The 16,724-nt window shown below is 36.2% G+C and overlaps 1 protein-coding gene across 1 annotated transcript in view; it reads left to right on the top strand.

The window, feature by feature from the left end:
* Sbf (SET domain binding factor) overlaps nucleotides 1-16,724 on the top strand; it is a 631,948-nt gene that overhangs the window by 38,986 nt on the left and 576,238 nt on the right. The window contains 1 exon segment of the mRNA XM_090414822.1: nucleotides 2,859-2,991. Coding sequence (XP_090270948.1) covers nucleotides 2,859-2,991 — 133 coding nt within the window.

Here is a 16,724-nt window from a genome sequence, read left to right as displayed (position 1 = left end):
CATTTTACACAAATTATGGACTCTACAACTATGGTATAAATAATTCTTTTAATTTCCTGACATTTTGACCTTCATATCAAGGTCATCATCTGGAGTACACACACACAGAGAGACAAGCTAAATTACATTTCACATAGTATGCTGCTGAAGAGACAATGAAATCATTGTCTCTGTCATGAAAAAAGTGATAGGAAGTTTTTGTCAAAATGAAATCAAAATGAAAGTGTCAAAACATTCTTATTGAAAGATCTTAGAAATGGAGGAGAGATTACTGTAAAAAGATTCAGATTAAAAAGTGACATAAAAACTGAAGATATTCAGGATGTCTGCAGTAATTACTTTGAAAGGCTAAATGAAACGAGCAGTAACAAAACATTGCTCTTGCAGAAGTACATATTAATACTTAATAGAAAAGAATGCAATCAGAAACCTGAAATGTGGAAAGAGCAGCTGGGGTAGATGATATCCAACCAGAAACACTCAAATTTGGAGGTATAAAAGTTTTGCAGTGGCTGCTCTAAGTAATTCAGAAAACCTAGTTAGGAGTTCGAATTCCAGATGCTTTAATACTTCTAGGATAGTACCCATCCATAAAAAGGGAAATAAAACAATGTGAAAATATAGGAATTTTCCTACTAAGTATTAGTGTCCTAAGATTTATGCAAGCATACTACAGGAAGAAAAAACAATGGAAAAGAAAGAGAAATGCGAATTGGGTTTGCACCAAATAGAGGTTGTCAGGATTAGATTTTCACTTTAAGTCGAATAGTTGAGAAATTGAGGGAATGTAACAAGGATCTAAAAGTTTTGTAGATCTGGAAAATGTATATGACAAGGTGGCAAGAGAAAATCTGTTCAAAATGCTATTATTTAAATTAAATTGAATTAAAGGATGTACTGGAAAATAGTTTGATGTAAAATCAAGCACAAGGCATACATGCTATTCCGTTGTTATTTATTGTCTATATGAATCACGTCTGTTCACTTTATGCAGATGATGTTATGCTCATAAATAAATCCACTAAAGTCTTCAGGTCTCTAACTAAATGGAATAACTGGCATAACAAGTTTCTTATGAAAATCAGCAATAAGAAGACAAGCACTATTGAAAATAATTTGGAACATGACAAACATCAGCTGCATTCTCAATGGAGAAATTATAGAACAGGTTACTTCTGCTAAGGTACAATTTTTGGCAAAGATGACAAATTAAATTTGGAAATAGATAACAATAAAGTTGGAATAATGGGAAGCCAGGTAAATAAATTTATAGGAAATAAGAAAGAAATTAGTATATGGAATAAGAGAGAAAAAACAACAACAGTAAAGTAGCTGTATACAAGACAGTGTTCAAACCAATTTTAACTGGATTAGAAATAAAACTGTTGATTCAAGACTCAAGTCTTGAATCAAGGTAGTGTGGGAAAGGCAAGATTAGCAGAACCTGTTTGATGCTAAGATGGTGGGAATAAACCCCCAGATGGAGCAAGATCTAGGGGTATATAGGCAGTTAGAAGTACATTAGAAGATGAAAATATAAGATCTTATGATATTGAAGTCCTGACAAATAACAGATTTCGGGAAAATTATTGATAAGAAGTTAATAATAATAAGGCATGTTAATCATTGAGATTAAGCATTGAGATCAAATATTACATGATGATGAGATATGGTTTTGTAGTAAAATAAAAGATGAAACTTAATGCTAAGTGCTAATCTTTGGCCAATGATTAGACTGGTGGTGGTGCTTGCATGATTATTTATAGTTAGTGAGGGGGATTATTACCAGATTAATGTGGAGGAAATTTTTCATAGGGTAGATTGTGAGAAGAGTAGAATAAGAATCCATTCCCAGAAACTATATAAGGAGGGTATGCGCATGAGAATGAGGAGCAGGAAAATGGTTGGCGAATGGAATACATTTCTTGTAAGTGCAGTGAGTATAGAAACTGTGAATGAGTTATAGTCAGTTCAATGATCATCTTGTATGGGAATGTGTACCTCCACGATGAATGAGTCTTCTGATTCCATGGGCATCTGATGTTGATAATAATAATCATTCCACAAGTATACTTTTACTGTATGTATTATTTATCATTACATTCATGCCATTACCCTTTTATAATCTATATTCCCACTTCTACCTTCTTTAAGTAGATTATCTGGCTGTGATATATTACAGATTTAATGTGTAAGGAATCATATTTTATTAAGTAAAGTTACTTGATGAATGAATTCTGTTCAATTCAAGAAATTTAGAGATGTTTAAAATGTATTCCGTATTTACCTTGAATTACATGGCATTTGACCTCGCAGCATTTGACCATTCAAACTCCAACCTAATATTGAGAATGAATTCTTCTGATATCGGTTATTTGCTTTTATCTATTATCTGAACATTAAACTTTTTATTAAAATCAGAAAAATACAAAAAGTTATCATTCCTGTTGCTTTTCCTATTATCTGAACATTGAGCCCTCCACTAGGAGGGACCTCCCATGATGAAATCTTGATGGACTTTGTGTTTCCTAGAAAGGACCTCCCACAATGAGTCTTTTGAATCCATGGAGGCCTGAATAATAATAAAAATAAATAAAAATGACTCATAAAACCAAAAATTTTAAATCACTGATTGTTTCGATTATATTCTCTCACATTTCATTATTGTGCTGTGGAAATATGATAGAGATATCATATTTAGATGATGCAAAATTTTTATGGATATTTTTAAAGAATTAAAGAGGTTTATGCCTTTCGTTTTTGGCTTTATACTTTTTTTTTTTTTTGCTGACGTACAAAATATAGTGGTTATTAATTTGAAACTGTATAAAGTAATAACTTATTTACATATTTTATAGGGATACACAATGTTGTAACATTATTCTGTGCAGCCATGACAGAACATAAAGTTCTCTTCCATTCCAGAAGCTACTGCCGTCTCACGGATGCCTGCCATGCCATCACTGCCATTATGTACCCCTTTAAATATAGGTATATTCTTTTAGTAGAACCTAAGATTGAAATATGTGTTCATGCATAAATGTGTTACTAGACATTAAGATTATGTTTTATATGCTTGGATCTTTCATATAACATGTAAACCTACCATGAAACACATGTATGTATTTACCAACACAATTAAAATTCACTTCATAGTCATGGTTCATGATATAATCCAAATAGCAATGGTGATACACATGTTTAAAGTTTTTATTAAAAAAAAATATATAATAATAATTCCATACAGGTTTTACCAACATCCAAGAGCTTAATACCAACAGCAGTGATGTGCTCCACCACTTACAGACATCCAATCTGTTATTTATCACTGAACTTCAGCTGGTATCCTCTATTACTCCATTTCATCAGGAAGTCATTGTTGAAAGGTCAAGTAAATATCATGTCCATCTACTTTATCCTGAACCAGCTAGTTCTTGACGTTTTTCTTCCACAATTTTTCTTAGCCTCTACTGAAGTATACTTGAAATGCTAGGCAAATTCCTCTATAAATTTAATTTCCCTTTTTATAGATGGCTACTATGAAAGCTCTATTGTAGTCATCTAGAATTTGACTTTCTGAATAGGCTTTCTCTATCACTGCTTATCTCATTTAATGAGCTTTCAACTTATTACCCCAGACATCCAGAATATCTGTATCTTCACTTTTCATGACAGCTTTATCATCTTTGATTCTTTTTTACAATATTTTTTCCTTCAATTCTCAGCCTTTCAATAGATTTACAGAATATTTTGCTGCTGTCATATTTATGTGTAAATATTCTTAATAAAGTGTTCCATTATTATATTTAATATATTATATATAAATATATATAATATATATACAGTCATACCCTGACGCGAATCCGGAGTTACGCGGTTTCTTATATGTACGTATTCTCTTCCCGCTTCACGCCTCACCACTAGTCGTATCTTTCAGGCACCGGCCGCATTTGCCAGTGTCGCACATGCTGTGAACAAGCACTGATGTGTTTTGCACAGTCTCCATTCATAGACGATTTTTATAGTCTACAAACCTTGCGATTGTTTAATGTTATGTTCTTGATAAAAATTTTATCACATAAAAAATAATAATGTCGTCCAAAAGAAGCAAGTCCGATTCTTCTACAGCTAGCAAGAAAAGAAAAACATTGACTTTGGAAACAAAACTCAACATTATTAAGGATTTTGAAGGCGGAATGAAAATTTGTGAGCTAGCAAAGAAGTTCGATCTACAGGAATTCACAGTAAGAACAATCATAAAAGAAAGGTTTACAGCTTTTGGAGGACATAGATTCTAACAAAGAACGAATTGTAGCTACAAGTCAAGGAATAAAAAAATCATTAGCTTGCTATGAAGAAATTTTGCATGACAAGAAAAAGACATTATGCCGTCAGACGAATCTATTAGATTTTATGAAACCATCGACATCGAAATAACTTTCTTTTTTTTATGTACGAAAAACTACAATTATGATTATATTTCTTAAAAAAATAGCTGTTTTTGTAAACCTTTGGTCCCAATTGTATGTTTGTATATATAAATTACATGCAAAATTATACCCCGAGTTACGTGACTTCGAATTACGCGCTTTTTGTTGGTCCCACCTACCGCGTAACTTCGGGGTTTTACTGTATATACAGGGTGTTCGGGATAAATTTGACAGTTTCGTAAGGAAAAAGAAAATCTTCTTTGTATCTATTAAATTTAATGAATTGACAAAAAAACATTACAGGCAGAGTTAATTACAATACTATCAACAAGATTTACTCAAAATAACCACCATTAGCATCGATCACAGCTTCAATTCTGCTTCGGAACCTCGAACAAGCTGATGCTACAGTCTCCCTGGGAAGGGCCGCAAAAACTGTTTTAATTTTATCCATTAACTGGGCTTTTGTATTACTGGAAGTGCGATTGGTGTCTTTTTCAACTGCGCCCCATACAAAATAATCCATGGGGTTAAGGTCTGGGGAGTTTGGAGGCCAAACATTTGGACTGGTGAAGTCGTAGAAATTTTCAGACAACCATTTTTGACTTTTCCCAGAGGTGTGGCAAGGGGCCGAATCCTGCTGCCATACATACGGCCTACCATTGGCTACCCTTGTTATCCAGGGCTTGACTACAGTTAGCAACTCCACGAACAAAGCCCGAATTCCAATGCCAGGGTTCTTCAACACCTGTTCCTGCAGATTTGCGAGGAATTCTGCTGTACGAACGCAATCAGATCGTCTGCTAGGGATCTTTCTTCTTGCTACATCCTCGTAGTCACCATTGCAAGTCTCTAGTTCATGCCTGATTGTTTTTACTGTATTCAGGGAGCATTGGGCAGCAGTCGTAATATCCTTATTTTGATGGCGGGCAAGAATCATCATGATACAAGTTATTCTCTTCCATGATTCAGGTGGGTTCCAGCTATCCATCCTTTCTGACATCTTGTATATGAATGAAGAAGGGTCCAAACTTTTAAATGAAGAGAAGTGTGTGTTAATACATGTAACTTACGGAAAAATATAATTAATTATAAATATGTCAAATTTATCCCGAACACCCTGTATATATATATATATATATTTTTTTTTTTTTTCAAAATTCATTTTTACTCGGTTGGAATATTATAAAAAGGTTTAATGACTATTACCGAGAGAAAAGATGACAAGATATATTTAACAAGATACTACTAGTTTACTAGTTTCGTTACATGAACATCCTCAGGTATCATAATCAAAGAAGTATATAAAAAAATTACAGACACTTAAAATTGTACTAACAGAACAAGTATAAAAAACAGTAGCGTGTTTGAAAAAAATGCAAGTATGAGTTCCAAACAAACGAATACTACGCGCTGTCGCGAGTGCGCCAGTATTGAACAGAAGCAACATGTGCGTCAGAGAGATTGTAACTCAGGCTGTTGTTGATATGAGAGGAATCTAGAGAAATTTCCCTAGATTCAACAATCTTTCTTTCGAGTTCGTCGTAGCACACATGGATGTTAGCAGTTTGAGTCCAGTTTACAATGTGCTGGCAGCCTTCGTCTGAGTTAGCTGAAAAGAGAACGTGGCTAGAGAGAGCGCTAGCTCTAGTCCTGTTATAGGAGATATCTCTACGGTGTTCATCCAAACGTAGAAGGATGGATTTAGCAGTCTGTCCATAGTATGGCTTTCCGCAATCACACAAAATCTTGTATACTCCTGGAAACTGAGTAGGAAGATGTTTCTGTTTATGTTTGCAAAGTAATGAACGAAGTTTTGGAAGCGTAGTGAAGCACGTTTTGAAGTTGAATTTCTTGAGAATCTTTGCCAGTTTTGGTGAAAGAGAGCTGATGTAAGGCAAGGAGATGAAGGCTCTTGGGGAAGAGGGATCTTCAGAAGTAGTTGAGTGCCTGGGGGAAAGAAATTTGTCAATTTTCTTTGGAGAGAAACCATTGTTAATAAACGTTTTTTTAAGAAAACGGAGTTCATTTTCAATTTCTGTTTCTTCTGTAAGTAATGATTTGGCTCGGTGGGCTAAAGTGGAAATAATACCACATTTTTGTGGGGGATAATGATGGGAGGAAGCATGAAGGTATCTGTCAGTATGAGTAGGCTTTCTAAAAATTGAGATTTTAATGCTCTCAGCACATCTGGTAAGTTTGAGGTCTAAAAAGGGAAGGCAGTCATCTGATTCCAGTTCGAGGGTGAAAGAGATTTTTTCATGGCACTTGTTTAGGTGGTCTAAAAATAAATAGAGGTTATTGACACCGTCTTCCCAGATGAGGAAAATATCATGAAAATAACTGCCCACTCAGACCTATAGTTGAGGGCATACACTCTCCCACTTTATGTTGGAGGTTTAATGGACTTTTTACAGCACTCACAAAGAATTAAAATAGAATTTAATACTTCCTATATTTCATCCTAGTCACTAGGACATCTACGGGGATTACAAAGACAATTAATGTAACATGCACACAAAAACTTACAATACTAAGCCAACCACGTGGGTGACAATAAAGTCCTATCTAGGTGGAGCGCCCTCTAAGGGCAGTTGTAGGTGGCCTGGAATGTAAGGTGGGACCTCTGGCGATGACTGTTTCCCAAATCTTCGGAAGCTTAATGCAACCGTATTTGTTAAGATTTGGTTGGTTTTTGAGAGCTGCTGCTGCTTCTAAGAAAAGTCTCTCTTTCTTGAATTTGCTGTGGTGGAGCATGGTGGTTTTTTTCCATGATACTCTGTGGGTGGTGTCCAAAACATGGTCAGCCAAGCCTGAATGGCCATAGTTGTGTTTAACGATTTACGACTTGTGTTCCTCTAGGCGGATGGATGCTGATCTGCCTGTCTGTCCAAAGTACGCAAGCTTACAGGAACAGGGTACTTTGTAAACTCCAGGCAGAGAGAGAGGAGGGAGCTGATCTTTCGTAGAACGGATAAGGGTAGCCAGTTTGCGGTAGGGCTTATATGCTGTGTGTAGGTTATACTTTTTTAGTATCTTAGCTATTTTTTCCGAAGTGCCACGGATGTAGGGTATGGTGATGGCATTTTTAAATTCTTGTTGATGAGAGGGACGGGGAATGGGGGAGGAATTGATTATTTTTTTGATACTGTGTTCGCTGTAGCCATTGGAGAGGAAAGTTCTGTGTATGTGGTTAAGCTCAGTAGTGAGGGCGGTTCCACTGGAACAAAGATTGTGGGCTCTCTTGGTAAGGGTTTTAATGATGCCATATTGTTGTGAGGGGTGGTGGTGGGAGAGTTTGTGAATGTATCTGCCTGTGTGTGTGGGTTTTCTGTATACAGTGAAGGCAAGTGTATCATTAGGCAGGCGCGTGACTAAGGTGTCTAGAAAGGGTAAACAATTGTTCTTTTCCTTTTCCATAGTAGACTGGATTCTTGGATGTAGGCTATTGAGATGACCAAGGAAGGAATCTAACGTGTCTGGGCCATGTGGCCAAATAGAGAACACATCATCTACATATCTTAGCCAGATAGAAGGTTTGAGTGGGGCTGAGTCTATGACTCGTTTTTCGAAATCTTCCATATAGAAATTGGCAAGGGGGGGTGAGAGGGGGGAGCCCATGGCGGTTCCCTCTATCTGCTTGTAGATTTTGTTATTCCAAGCGAAATACCCAGAGTTGATGGAAAAGGAAAAGAGATCTAAGATGTCAGGGGGGAAAACGTTTTCTAAGAGAGATAAAGTGTCAGTTAAGGGAATATTAGTAAACAAGGAGGAGATATCAAAGCTTACTAATATGTCTGTATTATTCAAGGTTAAATTTTCTTTGAGGGCTTTAAAGTGGGTAGAGTTTTTTATATAGGAAGCTGAATTTCCGGTGAGGGGGGACAGAGAGTTGGCCAGCTGTTTAGACAGTCTGTAACAAGGTGCATTGGTGGCATCTACTATAGGCCTGAGTGGGGAATTAGGTTTGTGGATTTTTGGTAGACCGTATATTCGGGGGGGACGGGAGCTGAAAGGTTTAAGTTTTTTCGTGACGTCGGGGGGCCAGGAGGTTACTTTTTTAAGTAAGATTTTTAATTTCTTAATTTGCGTTTTTGTGGGGTCGTGTTCTAGCGGGATGTAGGTAGCGCGATCGCGGAGGATAATGTTCATTTTACGATTGTATTCGCTGGTATTAAATACAACTGTGGCATTACCTTTATCCGCTCTGGTGATGACGATACTTTTTTCTTTGCTTAGTTTCTGGAGAGCCATGCGTTGGGAATAAGATAGGTTACTTTTTGGAGGCGACGAGTGAACGAGGATGTTGGCTACGTCGAGTCTGATGTTGTTGGCTACTTCCGACGGTAAGCGGCCGACCTTGAATAATACAGGCATATTAGTAAGCTTTGATATCTCCTCCTTGTTTACTAATATTCCCTTAACTGACACTTTATCTCTCTTAGAAAACGTTTTCCCCCCTGACATCTTAGATCTCTTTTCCTTTTCCATCAACTCTGGGTATTTCGCTTGGAATAACAAAATCTACAAGCAGATAGAGGGAACCGCCATGGGCTCCCCCTCTCACCCCCCCCTTGCCAATTTCTATATGGAAGATTTCGAAAAACGAGCCATAGACTCAGCCCCACTCAAACCTTCTATCTGGCTAAGATATGTAGATGATGTGTTCTCTATTTGGCCACATGGCCCAGACACGTTAGATTCCTTCCTTGGTCATCTCAATAGCCTACATCCAAGAATCCAGTTTACTATGGAAAAGGAAAAGAACAATTGTTTACCCTTCCTAGACACCTTAGTCACGCGCCTGCCTAATGATACACTTGCCTTCACTGTATACAGAAAACCCACACACACAGGCAGATACATTCACAAACTCTCCCACCACCACCCCTCACAACAATATGGCATCATTAAAACCCTTACCAAGAGAGCCCACAATCTTTGTTCCAGTGGAACCGCCCTCACTACTGAGCTTAACCACATACACAGAACTTTCCTCTCCAATGGCTACAGCGAACACAGTATCAAAAAAATAATCAATTCCTCCCCCATTCCCCGTCCCTCTCATCAACAAGAATTTAAAAATGCCATCACCATACCCTACATCCGTGGCACTTCGGAAAAAATAGCTAAGATACTAAAAAAGTATAACCTACACACAGCATATAAGCCCTACCGCAAACTGGCTACCCTTATCCGTTCTACGAAAGATCAGCTCCCTCCTCTCTCTCTGCCTGGAGTTTACAAAGTACCCTGTTCCTGTAAGCTTGCGTACTTTGGACAGACAGGCAGATCAGCATCCATCCGCCTAGAGGAACACAAGTCGTACATCGTTAAACACAACTATGGCCATTCAGGCTTGGCTGACCATGTTTTGGACACCACCCACAGAGTATCATGGAAAAAAACCACCATGCTCCACCACAGCAAATTCAAGAAAGAGAGACTTTTCTTAGAAGCAGCAGCAGCTCTCAAAAACCAACCAAATCTTAACAAATACGGTTGCATTAAGCTTCCGAAGATTTGGGAAACAGTCATCGCCAGAGGTCCCACCTTACATTCCAGGCCACCTACAACTGCCCTTAGAGGGCGCTCCACCTAGATAGGACTTTATTGTCACCCACGTGGTTGGCTTAGTATTGTAAGTTTTTGTGTGCATGTTACATTAATTGTCTTTGTAATCCCCGTAGATGTCCTAGTGACTAGGATGAAATATAGGAAGTATTAAATTCTATTTTAATTCTTTGTGAGTGCTGTAAAAAGTCCATTAAACCTCCAACATAATGTCCTCACAGCACTTAAGCCTCTACACAAGAACTCTCCCACTTATAATCTCTCCAAATTTCTAGCGAGTTTTCTAAGAAATCTTTCTGGAATTTCTTCTTCACATATTAAAAACTCTGCAGATTTTGTTTCTAAAATCAAGGACATCAAACTTAAAAAAACAGATTTAATGGCCAGTTTTAATATTGTTTCTCTCTTTACAAATGTTCCTGCTCAAGAAGTCCTCGATCTTCTCAAGAACAAATTATCAAAAAACTCTTTGCTCTTCTCTCCCATTGCATAAAGTCAGGATACTTCAAATATGATAACAAGATCTACTTATAAAACTCAGGTCTGGCTATGGGCAGCCCACTCTCTCCGATTCTTGCGGATATATTTCTCAACGAATTTGAAGGAAAAGCTATTAACTCCTTTCACTTTAAACCAAGAGTCTGGTACCGCTATATTGATGATATTTTCCTCATCTGGGAAGACGGTGTCAATAACCTCTATTTATTTTTAGACCACCTAAACAAGTGCCATGAAAAAATCTCTTTCCCCCTCGAACTGGAATCAGATGACTGCCTTCCCTTTTTAGACCTCAAACTTACCAGATGTGCTGAGATCATTAAAATCTCAATTTTTAGAAAGCCTACTCATACTGACAGATACCTTCATGCTTCCTCCCATCATTATCCCCCACAAAAATGTGGTATTATTTCCACTTTAGCCCACCGAACCAAATCATTACTTACAGAAGAAACAGAAATTGAAAATGAACTCCGTTTTCTTAAAAAAACGTTTATTAACAATGGTTTCTCTCCAAAGAAAATTGACAAATTTCTTTCCCCCAGGCACTCAACTACTTCTGAAGATCCCTCTTCCCCAAGAGCCTTCATCTCCTTGCCTTACATCAGCTCTCTTTCACCAAAACTGGCAAAGATTCTCAAGAAATTCAACTTCAAAACGTGCTTCACTACGCTTCCAAAACTTCGTTCATTACTTTGCAAACATAAACAGAAACATCTTCCTACTCAGTTTCCAGGAGTATACAAGATTTTGTGTGATTGCGGAAAGCCATACTATGGACAGACTGCTAAATCCATCCTTCTACGTTTGGATGAACACCATAGAGATATCTCCTATAACAGGACTAGAGCTAGCGCTCTCTTTAGCCACGTTCTCTTTTCAGCTAACTCAGACGAAGGCTGCCAGCACATTGTAAACTGGACTCAAACTGCTAACATCCATGTGTGCTACGATGAACTCGAAAGAAAGATTGTTGAATCTAGGGAAGTTTCTCTAGATTCCTCTCATATCAACAACAGCCTGAGTTACAATCTCTCTGACGCACACGTTGCTTCTGTTCAGTACTGGCGCACTCGCGACAGCGCGTAGTATTCGTTTGTTTGGAACTCATACTTGCATTTTTTTCAAACACACTACTGTTTTTTATACTTGTTCTGTTAGTACAATTTTAAGTGTCTGTAATTTTTTTATATACTACTTTGATTATGATACCTGAGGATGTTCATGTAACGAAACTAGTAAACTAGTAGTATCTTGTTAAATATATCTTGTCATCTTTTCTCTCGGTAATAGTCATTAAACCTTTTTATATATATATATATTTTTTTTTTTTTTTTTCCGCTTAAAAACAACTTTTGTATGAATTTTCATTTGAAAGTGAGATGCTCCTTTTTATCCTTCCTATTTTACGAGGGTGGTCTGAGAAGTTTTCGGTCTAACAATGAAAAAACGAATTTATAATTTCAAAATTATTTTTATTAATCACCATAATCTCCCTTAAAACTAATACATTTATTCTAGCGATGCTCCAGCACCATTATCCCATCCCTGTAGTGGTTCTCAGTAAGATCTGCAAAATACCCCTGTACAACTGCAATGACCTCGATTTGAAGAAAAACGCTGACCAACGAGGAAGAGTTTTAGTTTTGGGAAGAGATAGAAGTCAGAGGGAGCAAAATCTGGGGAATAGGGTGGATGTTCCAACAATTCATAGTGCAGATCCCTTAATTTTCCCATTACCAAAACACCTTTCTGGGCAGGTGCATTGTCCTGATGAAAGATGATTTGTTTTCTTCTGCAAACAGGGTCTTTTCTCATGAATTTTCTCGTCTAGTCTGGTTAAAAGATCGGAATAATATTTCCAGGTTACTGTTTTATCCTTTTCAAGATAATTAATAAACAAAATGCCTTTAGCATCCCAAAACACAGCTGCCATGACCTTTCCTGCTGATGGAACTGACTTTGTCTTCTTTGGTGCTGAACAACAGCTTCTGTCCGCTGTTTTGACTGCTATTTGGATTCTGGTATGTGATGGTGAATCCAAGTCTCATCCATAGTAATAAATCAATGCACAAAATCAGTTTTATTATTGTTAAAACGCCACAAGCACTGTTCAGAGATTTTTTGAGAGTGCATTTTTGATCTGCTGTGAGCAAGTGTGGCACCCATCTTGTTGCAATTCTTCATGCAAAATATATCCTACACATTCTTTTGAAATGCCTATAGTTTCAGCAATTTTACACACTTTGACTCACCGGTCATTCAATAACATATCGTGCACTTGATCAATGATTTCTGGTGTTGTTACACTTTTTGGACATGCTTCACGTGGATCATCTTTAAGGCTGGTACAGCCACGTTTAAACTTGGCAGCCCATTTCTATTTTTTTAAAGTCCTTATAGAATATGTAGAGGTCTCTTTCTCTTCAGTCATCCAGTTTTGACCTTTAAATAATTCTCTTTTTTGTTAAAAGATATGTTACAAAAATGATATTTTAAAAATTATGAAATGTTATTAAAATATTTATATCATCAAAAAAAAAAGTCTTTTGAATGTGAGGTAAGGTTAGATATCTTCATTATTTATCATCACATTATGGAGAAAAGTTACATTTAACTCAACTACTGTAATAAATAACTACTGTATCAAATTTGTTATGAAAATCACAATAAAAAGACAACTATGAAAATTGGAAGAGGTACGAAAAACATCAACTGTATTCCCATTGAGGAGCTGTGGAACAAGTAAAATACTTCAGCTGTTTAGAGAAAAGTTATTACAGTAATCCCTCAATTAATGGGCCTAATGCGTTCTTTAAAACAGGTGCATTAATCAAAAACGCACTAATCGAATATGGTAACCTATGGGGAAAAGTGTAATTCATTCCTCAAATTTCTTTTTTTGACCCTTAATTTTTTTTATAAAAGAATTAGGGTACATCTCAGGGCCTAGTTAAAGGAAAACCATGAAGCTGAAAGACAATAAAACATATTCAGAATATAAATTTATTATTCTGCTTCTTAACAAAGAATTGAGCTAACGTAGTTTGGCATGCATTCCTTTTTTATTTTTTTCATACAACTGACAGTATGGTCCTATTGCCTCTTCTACTACTTCTGCAAATTTTACTGCTTCTCTCTTCATTAGGGTCAGCCTCTAAGCATTGCTGCTTAAACATTTCGATTGTATGAAAAATGTTTTCAAATTGTTTCTTTGAAATCTCTTTGCACTTGTCAGTAATTAAATTTTCTTTATATTCTTCAGGATCTTCTCACTGTACATCTAAAATTAGCAGGTCGGAATCACTCAAAATCTTTTGCACACTGTGGAAGAATGTACTTCCAAACGGCTCGCATATTGCTAGCAGTAATTTTTCATTCAACTTTGCGACTTTCTAACCAGGCTGAAATTTTTCTGATTTGGCCAGAAAAGTCTTGGAAGGCATTCGCTTCCAAAAAAAAGGCTGGTTTCATCGCCATTAAATATTTGTTGGACACAATAGCCCCCCCCTTTCTTCCACAATTTTCTTCAAAAATCTCTGGATAATTTGCGGGCACCTCCTTATATGCACTTGCAGCTTCGCCTGTTAATAAACTTATGTAGGCTATTTCTCTTTTTGAAAAAACCTCAAGCCACCCAGCACTAGCATGGAATTCTTCTTTTCCATCATTGATAGCCCTTTCTTTCAAGGTTGCAAACAACTTAATGCTTTTGATTTAATAAGGTCAGTGCTTAGCAGAATGTGATTTCGGTTACAATCTTCGATACATTTAGAAAGAAATCTCTCTAATTCAATAATCATGATACTTTCATTTCGAGTGCATGCATGATGAACTTGAAACAGCCTTACCTTTATCTTTTTGTATTAAGTAGTTTGCTTAAAATTCCTCTTATAGTTGATTACTCATTTTTGTGTTCTTGTTCTATCTTTGCTCTGGAATCGCCTTGTTAATTTTTCTTTATTATTTCAAATTTTTCTCTCAACAAGATTACTTTTCGAATCTTTTTCACACTTCCACTTTTCTGCTCACTTATTCTTTTACTCGTGATGAAAGATTGGGAAAATACTTTAAAATAAAAAAGTAAGGAAAACAATTGCAATGTAGGCACGAGTTATGATCAGCAAAATTTTTGGCGGTAAATTTGGAACATAGTGTAGATGGAAATAGTGTAGCATGCTATTAAAAAAATAACTATATAAAAGTTTTAAATCGGTAACTAAAGTATTTCGTCCTGGTGAGTGATTTTTTTAACAGTAGCCATAAAAATGTATAGATCGAAAATTCAGAATCTGTAATATTTATTTTGAAGATGTATATAGGCGCACTTATCGAATTTGGGTATAGAAAAAAATGACGCACTAATCGGGGCGCATTAATCGAGGGATTGCTATATTGTTATCATTATACGGGTAACTCCATGGAGTCTGAAGACTCGTTGTGGGGAGTCCAATCTATCTACATAATCTATCATACCTCTCCTTGAACCCATTAACAGACAAAGCACTCACAGCTGACTCTGGAAACCCCCATTCACAACTCTCCAAGCAAAAATCTAGTCCTCATACCCCTACTAACCATACCTTTATTCAACTTCCATGGATCCCTTGTTCTGGACCCTCTAGCCAAGTGCTGAAACATTTCCCCTGCATCTATCCTATAAAACTCTTTACGCAACTTAAATGTTTCTGTCATATCTCCTCTTTTTCTCCTATTGAAGGTGCGCAGATTGCAGAAGTTGTTAATTGTTCACTCGCCTCTGAATCTTCTCCACCATTTTTCTCATCCCCAAGAAATCCAGGGGACCAGACTTGAGCACAGTAATCCATATGTGGCTATACACCCACATCTGCCTTAAAAGGAATAAGAACTTCTTTATCTCTACTCGCTAATGTGTTTTTCAATAGCCAGGTAATCTTATAGGCTACTTTAGCAATATATCCTCTCTGTCTACCACCACTCCTAAATCAAAAAGAAAGTCAAATCTAATTGATTCTATTATATTATAAACAACTATAAACCACAATTACAAACCTAACCACTCTGACAACCCTGCCCAAGGCAGGATCTGAATACTCACCCTGTGATTTGAAGCACAGATATCCTAACTACTCGGCCAACCACAGGTTGCAGTTATAGTGAATATGGCAAATTAAATTTAGAAATAAATAATAGAATGAACAAAGCTGGGATGGGGTAGAGTAATTGAATAAATTTGATTGACATAAGAGAGAAATTAGCCAACACACAAAACTAGAATAAACAAGATTTGCATCCAAATTTTAACTTATAAATCTTAGGTTAGACACTGAGGACCTATGGAAAAGTTATTTAAAGACTACTGGGGGCCATAGATAGAGAGAAACCTGATAAAAATAATCAAAGTAGACAGATGATGTCAGGGACATAATCGCATTAAAATTGAAAATATTTTGTATAGAACTTGATAGTATTAGCATTAAAGAATATACAAGCAGATTTAAAGCATTGGATCCCAAAAACAGAATGGGAGAGGAACAATTGGACAAGTGTTTAATGCCATAGTGCAGTGTTTCTCAAACTTCAGATATCCGCAGCCCCCTTCTTAAATTTTCATCATTACCAAGTAGCCCCTAATTAATTAATTAAAAATAAACAAATAATTTAATTAAAATTAATAAATTAATTTAAAATATTAAAAAATTAAATATCTATTTTATTTTTCTCATGTAAACAAAAAATGATATATTTTTAATAGAACAAACTTTATATAGATACTATAAAGTTTTACTTACTTGAAATAATTTATCATCAATGAGAGGAGTAAAATTTCAGCAAAATTTGGCTCTATAGTTGTTAATTTCAATCTCAGATGCAGTTCGACATCTATCATGCAATTCCTCTTCTTCGTCTTAATATCTACAAGGGCCGAAAATCCAACTTCGCACAGATATGAACTTGGAAATAGAAAAATGAACCTTAGAGCTTTATCTGTTAATTCAGGAAATTCATTCTGTATTTGTAGCCAAAATGATGATAACGTATTCTCGCTGTATTTATTTTTTAGGAAACCATCAGAAGCTAGTTCTAAAAGTTGTTGTTCTTCTATTGATGATAGACCCTTTGGCATAAATTTGTTTTTATTGAAAGGGTATCTTATCCATTCAATATTAATGTCTAATTCAGGGAAATACTTTTCTAGATTCATTTCTAAGCTTTTTAAATCCTGCATGATAGTAATTT

Source organism: Typopeltis vanoorti, chromosome 25, assembly GCF_054136105.1.
Source record: "Typopeltis vanoorti isolate ZY-2024b chromosome 25, IOZ_Tvanoo_1.0, whole genome shotgun sequence".
NCBI lineage: Eukaryota > Metazoa > Arthropoda > Arachnida > Uropygi > Thelyphonidae > Typopeltis > Typopeltis vanoorti.
The sequence above is the reverse complement of the archived record's forward strand: the minus strand, read 5'-3'. Positions and strand labels throughout refer to the sequence as shown.